A 15,382-nucleotide genomic window follows, 5' to 3' on the forward strand; every position below is an offset into this window, starting at 1 on the left:
ATTAATATAATTGATTTCAATGTGATTATATTTTTTTTAGTGCTGTTTTTGATATAGAATTTTTTTATTATTATTGTTATTTTAAATGAACATTGTGTTCGTTTTGGGAACACACTTAGGGGTCGTTTGATTCAAGATATGGAATGAAAAGGGAATGGATACACATAGAGGAGGGGAATGGTAAAAAAGATGGTTATCTTTATTGAGCGTTTGGTTCAAGCCAAGTAATGGAAATAAAGGGTAACCATTAACTTCAAGTAATGGATTTTGTTACTTGAGGGGGAGGGAAGGTAACAAATTGGGGGAATCCATTACCATCAAGTAATGGTAAGGGATTGATGAGGTGTTGAACCAAACAAGAAGAAAGGGAATCGGTAATTGATTTCGTTTCTTGAAATCCAAAATAGTGAACCAAACGACCCCTTCGTACTATACATCTAGCATTATAAATCAAGTTTCAATTTCCCTCCCTTTTTTTCATCTTTTTCCCCTTTAGGCCTAGTTTTGTTCAATTTATTTTCAGTTCTTACAATAAGAAAAAGTTCGGATGAAAACTAATAAGTTCAGATAAGATAAATTGAGCTCAGACCAAAAATAAGCAAGTGACACACTCACAAAATAAGATTTAATAAATTTAGGCAAATTACGATAAGCCAAAACAAGATACACCGCCTTATTCTCCCTTTTTCATTTATATTTAAAGTTGGCAAAAATATTACCCAACCCACAAACTTGATCCAAACCTATTAATAATGGGTTGGGTCGAAATTTCAACCTGTTTAATTAAATTGCTCGACCTGACCCAACCCGTTTAATTAAATGGGTTGGGTCAGGTTGAAAATTTTGACATGATTTTAACCCATATGCAAACAACCTAAAAACCCTAACTTATTTCATAGTTACAAAAATTGGGATTGCCCACATCGAAAGTTAAAAAATAAAAAAATCCTAACTCATTACAGTTAATGTTGAACAATTGATTATGGAGTTGTAATGGTGTTGATTTTGAATAACAGTTGGGTTGTTTTTTTGTTGATTTTGAACAACTCTATTAATTTTGAACGATATCTAACATATGGTTATGTAATGGCTTAAGGTTGACTTGCTACCTACTGTTACTTTGTGACATACTCTTTGTTATTTATTTTATTTTTTTCTAGAAAAAACACGAAAAACATAAACGAGTCGACCTGAAGGTTGTCCCGTTTATCATAAATGTTGGGTTGGGTTGTAATTCTCAACCTGTTTAAGTTAACAAGTCGGATTGGGTCAGGGGGTTTTCAGCTCATTAACCCACCAACCAGCCTTATCTTGACTCAATCCGACTCATTGCCAGTCCTATTTATATTCTTCTTTTCATGCTATAGGTGCTTTCGCTAAGTTATGGAATATATTTTTCTCTCTTATATATAAAAAATAGTTCAAATGAAATATTCGAAAAAGATAACGCTAATAATTTTCCATCTAATCAAATGAAAAGACATATAATGACAAGAATAACAAATTTTTATTTTATTAAATAAAAGAAAAACATATTTTATATAAACGAAATTGTTTGCTATATAAACTCGTTTAAACGGTGGAGACATCTCGCTTGTAATGGGTTGTGGGCCTATGAGTTATTGGTCTATGAGTAGGGGATCTATACGAGGGTATTTTGCTTATAAAAGAAACGGTTTTTTCACCAAGTACCCCCGAGTTTTCAAAAAATTCACCTGGTACCCTCCAAGTTTTCAAAATTCACAAGGTACCCCTAAGTTTCAAACTAATACACGGGGTACCCTTAAACGCCCTTAATGACTAACGGCGTTAACCGCCGTTAGTCATTAACCCCATTAAACCCTAATTAAGCCTAATTAACCTAACTAAACCCTAATTAGGCCTAATTAACCTAACCCTAGCCCCTAATTTCAAACCCTAACCCTGACCCCACTACCACCAGCCCCCACCCTCCCACCACCCCTGGCAGCTCCCACCCCTGACAGCCCCACCACGCCGTGGCAGCCCCCTCCCCCTACACCATTACCACCCCCGTCGAATTACCCACCCCCCTGCCCCGTCCCCACTCTGTCGAATTACCCACCCCCTGCCCGTCCCCACCCCCGTCGAATTACCCACCCTCCCCCTGCCCCGTCGCCACCCCCTCCCCAACACCATCGAATTATGCACTCCTTTCCTTCGCTCTCTTCTCGGCACAAGTCGCCCACCAACGAGTCGCCCACCAATGAGTCGTCCACCACCTCTTTAGCGCCCCCTCAAACTGCTCGGCGTCGGCGTCACTTGTGTTTCATCCCTAAAATCGAGTGGGTGGGGGGAATGTTGGGCGGCGCAAATATGAGATGAAGCGAGGGTGGGGAAGGGGGCGTCGCGGTGGGGGGAGGGGCTGCGGAATTCTTCGGGGGTTGGGGGAGGGGTGACGACGGGAAAGGGGAAGGAGGGCTGCGGAATTATTGGAAGGGGCCTGCTGGGGTGGGGGTTGCGTTGGTTGCGGGGAGTGGGGGAGGGAGGGTGGGGGGCCGCGGTGGGGGTGGGGGGTTGCGTGGGGGTTGTGGCTGCAGGGGGTGGGGTAGGTGGATGGGAGGGGGTGGTGGTTGGGTGGTAGTGGGGTTAGGGTTAGGGTTAGGGTTTGAAATTAGGGGTTAGGGTTAGGTTGATTAGGCATAATTAGGGTTTAGTTAGGTTAATTAGGCCTAATTAGGGTTTAATGGGGTTAATGACTAACGGCGGTTAACGCCGTTAGTCATTAAGGGCATTTAAGGGTACCCCGTGTATTAGTTTGAAACTTAGGGGTACCCTGTGAATTTTGAAAACTTGGAGGGTACCAGGTGAATTTTTTGAAAACTCGGGGGTACTTGGTGAAAAAACCGTAAAAGAAAGTACATGATACCATTTTATTATTCGTACATGATATGAAGATACAATTTTATCATTGTATTCAATCAATAAACCGCATGACAATGGTTTGATTATTGAATCATTACAAAGTGGAATCCCTAAATAGCATTTTTTTTCTCTTTTCTTTTTCTTCTTGCTTTGCTATACCCTAATTTCTTCATCGATTTTGGAGCTGCCATCGACCTTTAGATTGATGATGTCAGTACTTCAATGACAATTAATTGAATCTAATCAAGGTCTACTTCTGAACAACAACCAATTGATAGACCCACTCGTGGAAAGTTGTATGAAACAACAATGTGAAAGAGGGAATTTTAAACTGGACATAAATCTGTTACAACGATCTAGGTTTTGCCAAAGTAGAATTTTGTTTAATCCAATTCGATATACATTTGATAGTTATTGAATTTTTTCCTATACTATACTCCCTCTGTTTTTTTATCTTTCTCACTTAGAATCTTGACTATTCATACTTAGAGATAATCTTCTAATTGTTTCACAATTTCTAAGAGAAAACATAGTCATGTGGGGTCTTATTTGATTCGTCTCAATTAATACATTATTAATATTCAATCGTTATAATTTTTACTAATATATAATGAAAGATATTTAAGCTCAAAGAGGTGCATTGGAAGACGCGCATAAGAAAGTGAAAATGATAAAAAAAAAAAAAAAAAAAAAAAACAGAGGGAGTGTAGTATAACTTTGAATTAACAAATTAATATTAGTTTCAAGAAATGAAATCCCCAAATCTCCACCCACCTCCTCTTGCAAATAATATGAATCTTACATTCCAAAAGAAATCAAAAAAATTCTCTAATCAAAATTTCAACATCAAACATTATTCCTTATATCTCCACACCGCGTATTCCGATTGAAGAATACCAAAATCTTTCCTCAATCTCTAAGATTTTGTTACATGTCCACTATAAAACGAAGACTGTTGTTTACCTTTTCATACTAACATTACCAAAATTAGGGTTTGGTGCATCCTCTCATTATTTTCATTTCTACATCAATTATCAGATCTGAAGAATCTGCAACTCAACAATGGAGAACAATGGCATAGGCATATACGGCACTATAGTCGAGGCAATAAAAAACTACACAGGACTATCTCCATTATCGTTGACAATAATAACAGTGTTAACAATAATAACATACAAGATAGTTTGCACCATGTTTGTAGCAGTGAATGATTACAAAGAAGTTGAAGAAATGAAGGAAATATACGAGCAAGATATGAAAAGGGAGCCTGTACAACTAGGTGAAGTGACAGAAGAAGAACTCAGAAAATACGATGGGTCTGACTTAAAGAAGCCATTGTTAATGGCAATAAAAGGACAGATCTTTGATGTGTCAAGAGGAAGAATGTTTTATGGCCGAGATGGACCTTACTCTATGTTTGCTGGAAGAGATGCTACTAGGGCTTTGGCTCTTATGTCTTTTGATGTCCAAGATCTTACTGGCAATATTGATGGTCTTAGTGAATCTGAGCTTGATGTTTTACAAGATTGGGAACTTAAGTTCCTTGAGAAGTACCCAAAGGTTGGGGTGCTTGTCTATAAGGAGAACTCGGCCGAGGCCGAGACTGAGACTGATGAGCTCCTAGAAACTAAGAAAGCTGTATAGGATTATATAGGATTGGAGAAATTGATGGTTATTGAAGTTCTGTTTTTGTTTTCCTTTTTGATCAATGGTGTATTACTTGTGTTTGGTCTATATGACTATATCAATTAGCATTTCAGTAGTATTAATTGAGTAGCTTTGATGATAGAATGATTGTCTTTGATATCTTCTAGTTTCTAGTATATATTGGGATCAATTAATGTTGAACTGATTAGTGCAAGTTTGTAACCAACTGGGTGTTATTACTTACAGTAGGAAAATGCTTATTGAGAATATATATAGTCTTATAAATCGTCTGTTTAATGGAATTTTTGTTAATCTAACTTGTGATTTATGTTTGCCCTTCTCCTGATGTCTCTGTAAACTTGCTGATTTATTGTTTGCTGATTTTCCAAGGGTAAAGTGCATTCTTGCTGCTGCTGGTTGTTTTTGCATTCTGACATTAAGAAGCTTTGCCTCATCAGATGGTTATTGCTTCACAAGTAACTAAGTAAGAGTGCTTTGTTTTTGCTTTTTTTAGCAGCATAGGATCCAACAACTTTGGAAATTCTCTTTGGCAAGTAGTACTTAGTTCCGAGTTGTCATATCCATTTTGCTTATCTTTACGAGATATTGTTGATGATCTAGACATTCTCTGCTGTGAACACTCGAAAGTGGGACTGGAATTGAAACCTTGGCTGAACTAGGGCAATAATCCATTAGATACTCAATCAACTCATGATGTCAGAATACATAATGAAAGACATCAGAACAGCGAAACAGAAACGAACTTAACCAAAAATAACTATAGGAAACTCCATTACTGATATCTTGGCGAAGAATGAGTCTTTTGGTCATTAGAGCCTAGAGGTGCTCCATCACTTGGTAAAAATAGGGAGGGAGATCATGCAGATAAAGATCGATAATTGTAGTCGGGCTAGCTGCTGATGAACTAAATTGAGGTATGTTTTCTAATGTCAGAAATAGCTACACCTTTTCCCTTTTGTTTTCTACCCTCTTGACGTGGTAAAGCATTCATAATTTCATCCTTTCCATTAAATAAAGGGGACAGGGTGATGGGTGAGACATGTTAAAGACTATGTAATACATGTATGCACGCTGGAAGCAAAATAATGGTGTTGAATGCTCAAAATAATTGCAACTTGCAAGTATGGAATCTACATGTTTACAATTTACAGCTAGTAAGTGATATCTGGCAAACTATTGTTATTTTTTCTCTTTTCTTACTAATCATGTACTTTAATCAAATACAGTTTACTAGAACTTCATATAGGCACGAAATTGAAGCAACCAACTTGAAAATGATGTGCCCTGTGATCAGTTGAACCGAAGTTGAAATTCGTGTCTTGTGGACTGAGTCCCTTTGGACGTGTTCTTCAATACACAATCTGCTTGACTATTCTAGCATCTCTGCTTTATACTGTATTATGTATGCTACTACTTGCTTTTACATACTTAACGTCTTCCTTTTTTCTTTGGAAAGGAGAGATGTAATCGCAGGCATCACCCTCTCTGCAATTAAAATGTAAAATGTTTAGTAGTGCTATATTTGATTGCTTTTTGTAATACCTTCTCCCAAATGTACAATACTACATAAATTATCAATTTCAGAATTTGACCAAGTCTTCCCTTCTAAAACAATTAAAAAAAAGACGGCTACCTTGGGAAATCATCATCATCATCATCATCATCATCATAATAATAATAATAATAATAATAATACTCCTAAGATAATTGTGGAATCTGCCTCTGTCATCATCGTTATTATATCCAGGGAATATCGTCCAAACTTTAGCTTCTTGGTTGGCTCTTATGAGTTGATTATGTCTTCCGTTGAGGTCATCGTTAAGGAGTAGTAGTAGCCCCCCTCTTTTCCTTCTGTTGGGACTTGGGAGTCTTTTCTCAAAAATTGGCCTTAGAATATAATTTGGTCAGCGGGAGATAACATAAAAGAGTTTTGCCAGAAAAGAGAGGGATGTCAAGTAGTGGAAGGAATTTGTATGGGGGGTTGAATCAGAAGATAGACTATGTGTTCAAGGTGGTGCTGATAGGAGATTCAGCGGTGGGAAAATCGCAGCTACTGGCTCGCTTTTCTCGGAATGAGTTCAGCATAGACTCCAAGGCCACCATTGGCGTCGAGTTCCAAACTCGTACCCTTGTCATTGACAACAAGACTGTGAAGTCCCAGATCTGGGATACTGCCGGCCAGGAGAGGTATCATCCATATAGCCTCTTCCATTATCTTCTCATCAATGCTCCATATTTTAGCGTGTTCTTGTATCCTATATTTATCTGTGGATGATCTCATTCATTTTTTGATTTATGCAGGTACAGAGCAGTGACAAGTGCTTACTATAGAGGTGCTGTAGGGGCAATGCTGGTTTACGACATTACCAAACGCCAGACATTCGATCATGTCTCCCGTTGGTTGGAGGAGTTGCGCGGCCATGCTGATAAGAACATTGTCATTATTCTTATAGGCAACAAAACTGATCTGGGTTCCCTCAGAGCTGTAAGCCTCGAGGACGCTAAAGAGTTTGCTGAGAGGGAAGGCCTTTTCTTCTTGGAAACCTCTGCTCTTGAGGCTCTTAATGTTGAAACTGCCTTTCTTACTGTTCTTACGGAGATATATCGCGTTATCAGCAAGAAAACCCTTGTTGCTAATGATGAAGCTGATGCTGCAGGTACTTCTAACCTCCTCTCCGGCAAGCATATTGTTCTTACTGGGCAGGGCCAAACATCTGTTGGAGGAAAATACAGCTGTTGCATGTATTCATGATCTGATCTCTTTCCCCTTCTCCATTGCCTATTTTACGTTTGTCCCGTACAAGGCTACAACCATACAGACTATGTCTTCTCTTTTGGCCCTCCTGATGTCCTCTGTATGATCAGTTTCTGCCGGAACCTGCAGTGCTCATTTACCAAAGACATTTCACAGAAATACTATGATGTTTATTTTAGGGGACTTTTTTTCCTCTTTCATCCCTTTTTATTTTATTTTTGGATCTGACAATTTTGTAGAGTTGTAGACCATGAATTGATGAAACATGTAATGGGAAGATGATTTATGTGAATAAATTTATGTATTCGCGTCCAGTACCCCTCCCGTTCCACCACATTGTAGTAATCCCCCAAAATCCCTGGTCAAGCAATTTCTTCTGCCTTGATTGTCATGGTCCCAAAACTGTTATGAACATACTGTGGGTGCTTCAATGTCAACGCTTTTACCGGCCTTTTAGTTGAAGACCACCGTTCATGATCTGGGGATGTTTAGCTCCTGCCTGGATCCCCGGCCAAATTTTTTGGTTGCATCAGTTTCTTTTTCCACTATTCACACCTTAATGACTAAATCAGTTATGTGTTCGGATACCATATTGCAAAGTATTGACAAGAATCGGCAAAACAGGATGAGGTTGGATGGCCAATGTGGCATGCAAAAACTGAAATTCTTATACAGCATGCTCTTATTGAACCTGATCAGCTTGTAAAATGTTTGGTTTCTTACATATATAATCTTCTTCAATATCTTTTTGTCGATTTGAGAGAACAGATTCTTGAACATATGATCCAAGATCTTCTTTACGTACGAGGTTATTTTCATCTTGATTCCCATTCTCTAATTCAAATCTAAGATCTTCTTTTTACTTACGAGATCGTTTTCGTCTTGATTCCCATTCTCTATAATCGACTAATTTCTCCTGTGTTGCTGTCATGAAAGTTGAATCATTATCTATCTTCGATTTCCACCTTTCGATACAAGAATACTTGTTATTACTTCATCGCTTTGTGTCGGTGTTATATGCAATTTGTGGACTAATAAACCTCCATTGAGATGTATCATGTCCAAGTATTAGCTATTTGTTATAATGGCATCACTCTTGTTATTATATATGGTTTATTGTTTGATTAGAGAAATACAAGACCATATAAGTATAGTATCACGATCCCATGTAAATAATATTGTTTATCCCTCAATCCTCTTCTATTTGGCAAATTTTTCTTTCCAAAATGTCTATAAGAAAATTGTACTCCCTCCGTTTTTTCAAATGTAACATATTGACTTTGGGCACTACTCATCCAAAACATTTTTGACCACTAATTGTTATTAATACATAAGAAAAAATATAATCATGTGGGATCTTGTTTGATTCATCACGATATACACTTTCCAAATATAAATTTCTAATAATGTTTACTTTTATACAATTAGTGCTATTATCGGTCAAAGTTGTGCCTCGACAAATGTGAACAGTCCAATGTTACATCTAAAAAACGGAGGGAGTATCATACTATGACCATCAAGAACCGCCACTTAACTCTCACATTCATAATAGATGCTCGCATCATTTTTGTCTTTCATTAACTTCATCTACCAAAAAGAAAAAGTAAAGAATCTCAATGAGGCAAACAAATGAGAAAGAAGGGATATAAATGGCCAAAGATAGCCAAATAGCGATACTTTTAGTTTTTATACACCAGCAGTAAAAAAGATTACGTATAACAGTTCAGCCTGCCGTTTTACAGAAATGAGAAGCCACCTAATTAATGGACAAGTAAAATGGACGAAATTTTAACTAAGCTAAAAAAAATCTATTCCTTATTAGCAACATCATCATAAAATTTCATGGAATCCTATCTGTGGCATTTCAAGGACCTCTTTATTTATTACAATATCTCCGGAACTCTACCTGCCCAGTTTTACTTCCTTAATTCACCTGCACCAGAGAATGTATAACACCAAATTAAACCCAACAGAGATAAAGCCTTTTTTTCACCTATTAAAACAATCAAGGCACTAAAAGCATAGGCATGTATAGAATAAAAAAGACTAAGTGAGGAAGGAGATTGTTACATGGATCGAAATTAGAGGCACACTTATCAGGGAGCTGCAAGGCCATGCTCCGATCAACACCGGATATTGGAGGGCCATTGACAAGAACACATAAACAAGGCTGTCCCAAAGTTTTGACGGCGTTGCAGCAGGTGTCACTTGGCGGGATAGGGCTAAATGGGGACACGGCTGTCCTGCATGGTATTAGCTGCACAAGTGCTGAGAAGAACGTGTTACCACAAGTGTGCCCGAGGCCCTGCTCTACCATTACTGTCATGATCAACATCATGACAACCAAAGAAACAAAAGCCTTGCCATGGCAATGAGATAGCTTCATGATTCAATTGGAGTCAAATATCCTTACTCTCACCGTAGGATGCATAAAAATCAAAGACTCAATATATATGTCCAAAAAAAAAGTTGCACTCATGCAAATATGCATCTCCATCCTACCTCACATCAGCATTTTGATGCTGATTCTGCCAACTGCACTCCTAATACTATCACATAAATCGTGCCTATCCCATTGGAACAGTTTGCAAACCCATATTCTGTGATTGCACACTTCATACACAATCCACTTGTCCATCCAATGGACTTAAAACACCCACCTCATCTAGTAAAACAGGGGAAGGGTTGAGCAAGAGCAGTCCATATGTTTCAGAAAGTACAAGTTTTAACAAATAACCATTTAAATGAAAGTAAGACAAACAAACGAAAGTCCATAACAATATAATGCATCTTACAGATTCTTGACGCCCAACATCAACCAGGAGAAAATCAGTTTTTTACCCAATGATTTTGCCAAAATAATGAACACAAATCGATATAGGAGTATTAGAACATTCATAATTCTTAGTCAATCAGGAAAAAATCAGCTTTCTGCCCAATGATTTTGCCAAATAATGAACACAAATCTATATAAATGTATTGGAACATTCGTGATTTCAAGTGATGCTAGGAACAACTAAACATTGAAGCAACCACTTCAAAACACAGCATTGGAGCTACAATTTTTTCCTACTGTTGATGTGCATTGCATGATTCTTGCAGGATGTCAACATATAACGTTGACCCCTCCCATGTCACATCTTCTAACAATCTTCAAATAATGTTCCATGTTTATAAATCAATGTATTCTGCTCCGGTTACAGTGAAGAATCGCCTTTATTTCCTTTCAGATTAATCACCGCAAGCTCCTTTTCGACAAATTCTCCAGCACACATGGGAGGGTACATACCAGAGAGCGAAGAGTTGGCGAAATGGCCTAATGGCTTTAGTACAGCATCTGATGCTACATGTGCAAACAGCTGCAATACAATGCGAGTACAAAATTTTCTAGTTAGGATCACAATCACCTGTACACCTTAAAAGGTTTTAAGTTCAACATTGTACGGATAACAAGGGTGTTGACTCACAGTTGATGATACCCTCCACAGACTGCGGCTTTGTTCAGATGCTAATCTAATTGCTTCTAGAGTCCTTTTGGTCACAACAACCTCATGCATTCCGGCAATGCATTCTCCCGCAGTCAACCATTCTATCTGTAAATTCAGTCACGTGACATAAAACTGCATATGCTAAAACATTTGTCCAACTAAAGGAGCAAACAATTAGAGCAACTTTCACATCTGAACAAAAAAACATCAGTGAAGAAGACATAATGTAGCACAATTAAAGTCTTGCTGTTATGTGAAAACTAAAGCATAAATCAAGTTTATATTGAATCTCTTAAAGTATTGTCTAATTAAATGAAGTGCTTGGTTTTGCTAATCCTTAAGATTCTCTTGTTGTCAGGTAAAAGTCTCACTCACATATGATAATATAACTTTTAGTTGCTCGTGGGATGGAAGGTATACAGCAGATGGCAAGAGCATCAGCCAAAGTGGACAAGTCCAATATCATCAGGCAAAATGAGCCATGGATCCCTTGTGAATCATGGCGTGGAGAACCAGGAATATATTTAAAATTATCACATTAGCAATGTTGGTAAAGTAAGATATAATTTTTAACGAAATTCTTACCATTGTTAGTTAGAAATTATCTAAATGAGTTATACTAGAATAGCAATTAAATATTGTAATAAAAACGTTCTTGCGACAATCTCACAGTGAAAAATCTTCAGGAAAAATGAGAGCAAGTGACACCTGCTACTGCTAAACAAGCTATGAAGACAAGAGTTCCATCAACAATACATGATATGTTGCTTTTAGGGTGATGCCTGATAGTTTTCTTATCTGACAATATTTAGTGGATTGAGCTAGCTCCTCATTTTTTTCTCTTAATAGCATTATTTTGGCCAAAACCATAAACCCCAAAAGATTGATTAATGCCTATGTTTATGTGATACGTCACATCTGGCTTACCTGTTTTCCAGTCTGAATAAGAAGACATCCCACAGGGACTTTAACTTCCACCTTTTCCCCATTCCTGAGCCATATGTTTAGACCTGGAAACCTACTCCTTCCATGAATAGTTAAAAAGTTAAGGTCATAATGATATCCTGCAAAAACAGTCCCCTCTTGTCCATAACGATGAAGGTCACTGCCTGTTGGAGCAAGTAGATGAGGCCCCTGTGGACCCAAATAAAGAATGCTGTTAAAAAAATCATACAAGTCAAGTATCGATAATCTATATATAGAAGATGCAGCAGCAAACAAGGCAACTCACAAGAAAAATAGCAGAGAAGAAGAAAGATATTTGATTAATAAGGTGAATCACCAAAAAGATAAACAAGAAAGCTTTCGAGCAGCCTTCTCCCACTACAGCTAATTCAGTCACAAAAAAATTTATGCTCTCTTATTCTACCTCAGCCCTATTTATAATCCTAGAGTGTACTATTTTCTCTCTACATGATTATATTCTCTCCTGTGCCATATCCTCTGCTGCATTCTCCCACTCCCTGCCAGGATCAGCTATCATTGGTGAGCTGGCCAACGGCTTCATTCATTCCCTCCACATCATCCCTTCTAGAAGGATCGTTTCTGTTTCGGCGCCTAGAGTAGGTGATCCAAATGGGAGGCCTTGATTCTACTATACAATACTGTGATGCCTCGATATAAAAGATCGCTGTTCTACCAAACTTTATGAATAGACTCTAAATGAAGTACTGGAGATATTACACGAGGAATATAAAAAAAAATGTTCAACATTAAGTATTGTAATGTCCCAATGTTAAACATCACTACATTATATATCTGATATCTTTATGCTGAATTTTGTTGAAAATCCACTAAAGGAAAAGAGAAATGTATCACAACTATCAGGTAGCAACAGATGCTAATAGATTGAAGAGGAACCCTGAGAGCCACCAAAATGTAATTCGTAACAGACCAAATAAACCTCCATACCCAAAGATCTCCAAATACAAGACCCTACTTTGCCATACCCACCATGAATCTCTTTCATTCAAGATTAATCCCGTCCTCTTAGAACCCTAAGTCCAACTCTTTTCTTGCCTATTTCTCTCTGTCCATCCCCTACTTATGGCCTTTTGCTTATCCTGTATAGACTATTCTACGGATACCTCTTTCTTTGTCTCATGTATTTCCTTCTCTTGCGATTTTGAGTATTTTAACTCATGTGGCGGCAGTGTCTGGGTATTCTATTATTTGATTTTTGTTCCAATCCTGCAACTTCTGTATGGAGTATTGGAGCAGGAACGACTGCTGCATCATGGAGAAGCAATCCTCGTATCCTTTCGTTTGCTATGTCTGGGTAAATTTTACCTATTACTTACTTTTTGGGTCTTTATATATTTGCATAATGTATGCTCAAGCCTCAACCTCCTCAAATCTACAGTAAGATTCAAACTCTTTCCAGGTGTGATTGGATTATCATGTGTTATTGCTTAGTCTCTAAGAAAATCTCTTCTCAAATGGTCCAATTGGTGGGTGGGTTTCCCTCAACCTTCCTCTCTTTATGTTCTTTCCTAATTTGCTATTTGGATGTTTTGTTTTGGTATACCGCTTGGACGATTAATTACACTTGATTCCCAAGCTTCCGCAATGAATTTTGAGTGTAGCTATAGGGATAGGTTTTTCTCTATCCCTATGCAATGTGCTTCCCACATAAGCTTTCTATGAATAGTCATAGATATTTACAGATACTCCTTTTCTCTATTGTCTATGGTGTGCTATGTCTTCTTTCGCTTTTTGATTTCCCATATCGAAGATTTGGATTTTGGTTCTATCTAATGTAAGACATGGAAAACTAGTACCATTGATTTGCAAAGCGGGAAAATGATGTACCTGCTTCATCAAAGAAGTGAAAGCATCCTTGGGCAAGCCAAATCCAATAGCCGCCATTTCCGCAACAACCTAACCACAAGAGAGGCAAATAAGGTGAGAAATTTGAACAAAAAGTAGGGAACTAGATTACATTAACAGCAAAAATGACAACCTCTATCGCCGAAATCATTTTAAGACCCCATGAATCCATAGTATCTTTCCATTCCGGAAAACCTTCAGGAATAACAGGCTCAGCATTCAATTCCTATAAGAAATTAACATGAAGCATGTCAAAACCATAAGAAAATGACCCATCATTGTTAAAGAAAAGAAGGAAAAATAAAGACCTTAAATTGAGTGTTTGAAGGGCGAGGACCAATCCTCCACATATATCTCCACTTAGGATCAGGACCCATTGGAGAAGATGGCTGAAACTCCAATGGCATATCTTTAAGTTTTTGTTGCATTTCTACATCTACCAGACTTCTAGGGACTTCAACTCCTTCTGGAGTTACTCCAACCTATTGCATCTCATCAAATGCATCATAATTTAAAGGGTAAAATTCAATGTAACTAATAGGCATAGTAAAATAATATACTCGGAATCACATAGTTCTACGTGCTCTCGCGACTAATCAAAAAAGTACCTGATAGTGCAAAAGAGGGCGTTCCTGGAGGAGTTTGAATTCAGAAGGTTGCTGGAAATATTTCTCCATCATATCAAGGAAACGATCATTGTCTTGAATAGAACATCTGGGATCCTTTATAAGTAAAGCTCCTGTCTCCTTGAGAATTCGGCTGACTTCCATGCACAGACTATTGATTTCCTTGTTTTCTTTTCCGTTACTTTCCCAGTTCAAGTAAGGGCTCAGATCTATCACTGGGAAATTCTCCATTTTTCCTAATTCAATTCTTATGTTTGATCAATCTATTTTTTTATGCTCAATTGTGCACCCTTTTATTTCTCGCTTTTGTTGCGTGTTTATGCAACGCTGCCGGTGATCCGCTTGCTTGCCTCACTTCTCTACTGATAGTAATTCGCTGGTGTCATACGCATCTTGAAGTTCAAACATAGACCACCAATAGGGTACAGGGATCAAGGTTGGCTTGTTGGTTGGACTTTCTTCCACCCGGTTCCCTCTAATCTCTATTAGGTGCGTTTTATTCAACTTATTGACCCTGAACTTGTTGGACCTTATCTGATCTGAATTTATTGAATCTGAACTGAACTTATTGGAATTTATTAAACCTGATTGGACCTGATTCAACTTATTGGACCTGATTGAACCTGATTGGAACTTATTGACCTTATTGAAACTTAATAGACCTTATTGGCCCTGATTGAAACTTATTAGACCTTATTGGACCTGATTGAAACTTATAACATTTATATCTTTCATTGTTATTAGTAACGAAAATATGTTATTTCTAGTTATTTAAAGACGAATTGCAAAATATTGTAATTATAATAATAATAATAATAATAATAATAATTATTATTATTATTATTATTATTATTATTATTATTATTATTATTATTATTGTTAGCCTTCATTATTTGACCATGATTATAATATTATTTAATAGCAATATGAATAATCAAATAATAGACAATAATACAAGTATAATACTATACATTGTGGTACTTTAATAAAAAATTCTAATATAAATAATCAGCTAATAGTAATATGAATAATAAAATAATAGACATAATACAAATAAATAATTAAATAATAGACACTAATACAAGTATAATACTATATAATCATTGTGGTACTTTAATTAAAATTCTAATAAT

General features: G+C 37.2%; 4 protein-coding genes across 4 annotated transcripts; 2 read left to right on the forward strand and 2 right to left on the reverse strand.

Moving 5' to 3' along the window:
* Positions 1-3,466: 3,466 nt before the first annotated feature.
* On the forward strand, positions 3,467-4,827 carry LOC104908055 (membrane steroid-binding protein 2). Its single transcript, XM_010697107.4, has one exon. It carries the CDS (start codon positions 3,946-3,948, stop codon positions 4,525-4,527), a length of 582 nt encoding a protein of 193 aa, XP_010695409.1. The 5' UTR covers positions 3,467-3,945; the 3' UTR covers positions 4,528-4,827.
* Positions 4,828-4,971: 144 nt separating this feature from the next.
* Positions 4,972-7,637, forward strand: LOC104908049 (ras-related protein RABA4d). The gene is made up of 2 exons (XM_010697101.3): positions 4,972-6,738; positions 6,853-7,637. The coding sequence occupies exons 1-2, from the start codon at positions 6,500-6,502 to the stop codon at positions 7,301-7,303; spliced, it is 690 nt and encodes a 229-aa protein (XP_010695403.1). The 5' UTR covers positions 4,972-6,499; the 3' UTR covers positions 7,304-7,637.
* Positions 7,638-8,936: 1,299 nt separating this feature from the next.
* LOC104908042 (putative lipid-transfer protein DIR1) lies at positions 8,937-10,112 on the reverse strand. Its single transcript, XM_010697095.4, has 2 exons — positions 9,377-10,112; positions 8,937-9,239 (listed from the first exon to the last, which is right to left on the reverse strand). Exons 1-2 carry the CDS (start codon positions 9,690-9,692, stop codon positions 9,223-9,225), a joined length of 333 nt encoding a protein of 110 aa, XP_010695397.1. The 5' UTR covers positions 9,693-10,112; the 3' UTR covers positions 8,937-9,222.
* A 136-nt stretch (positions 10,113-10,248) lies between these two features.
* LOC104908034 (hypothetical protein) lies at positions 10,249-14,715 on the reverse strand. The gene is made up of 7 exons (XM_010697087.4): positions 14,232-14,715; positions 13,932-14,105; positions 13,757-13,849; positions 13,606-13,674; positions 11,722-11,928; positions 10,774-10,899; positions 10,249-10,665 (listed from the first exon to the last, which is right to left on the reverse strand). The coding sequence occupies exons 1-7, from the start codon at positions 14,478-14,480 to the stop codon at positions 10,504-10,506; spliced, it is 1,080 nt and encodes a 359-aa protein (XP_010695389.2). The 5' UTR covers positions 14,481-14,715; the 3' UTR covers positions 10,249-10,503.
* Positions 14,716-15,382: the final 667 nt, after the last annotated feature.

The sequence above is a fragment of the Beta vulgaris genome, chromosome 2, assembly GCF_026745355.1.
Source record: "Beta vulgaris subsp. vulgaris cultivar EL10 chromosome 2, EL10.2, whole genome shotgun sequence".
In the NCBI taxonomy this organism is placed as follows: Eukaryota; Viridiplantae; Streptophyta; class Magnoliopsida; order Caryophyllales; family Amaranthaceae; genus Beta; species Beta vulgaris.

Excerpts from the sequence above, each read along its gene's own strand:
- LOC104908055 (XM_010697107.4), top strand. The coding sequence starts at position 3,946 with ATGGAGAACAATGGCATAGGCATATACGGCACTATAGTCGAGGCAATA.
- LOC104908049 (XM_010697101.3), top strand. The coding sequence starts at position 6,500 with ATGTCAAGTAGTGGAAGGAATTTGTATGGGGGGTTGAATCAGAAGATA. Across the intron at positions 6,739-6,852 it reads GATACTGCCGGCCAGGAGAG|GTACAGAGCAGTGACAAGTG; the intron begins GTATCATCCATA and ends TGATTTATGCAG.
- LOC104908042 (XM_010697095.4), bottom strand. The coding sequence starts at position 9,692 with ATGAAGCTATCTCATTGCCATGGCAAGGCTTTTGTTTCTTTGGTTGTC.
- LOC104908034 (XM_010697087.4), bottom strand. The coding sequence starts at position 14,480 with ATGGAGAATTTCCCAGTGATAGATCTGAGCCCTTACTTGAACTGGGAA. Across the intron at positions 13,850-13,931 it reads CTTCAAACACTCAATTTAAG|GAATTGAATGCTGAGCCTGT; the intron begins GTCTTTATTTTT and ends AATTTCTTATAG. Across the intron at positions 10,666-10,773 it reads TGTGGAGGGTATCATCAACT|CTGTTTGCACATGTAGCATC; the intron begins GTGAGTCAACAC and ends ATTGTATTGCAG.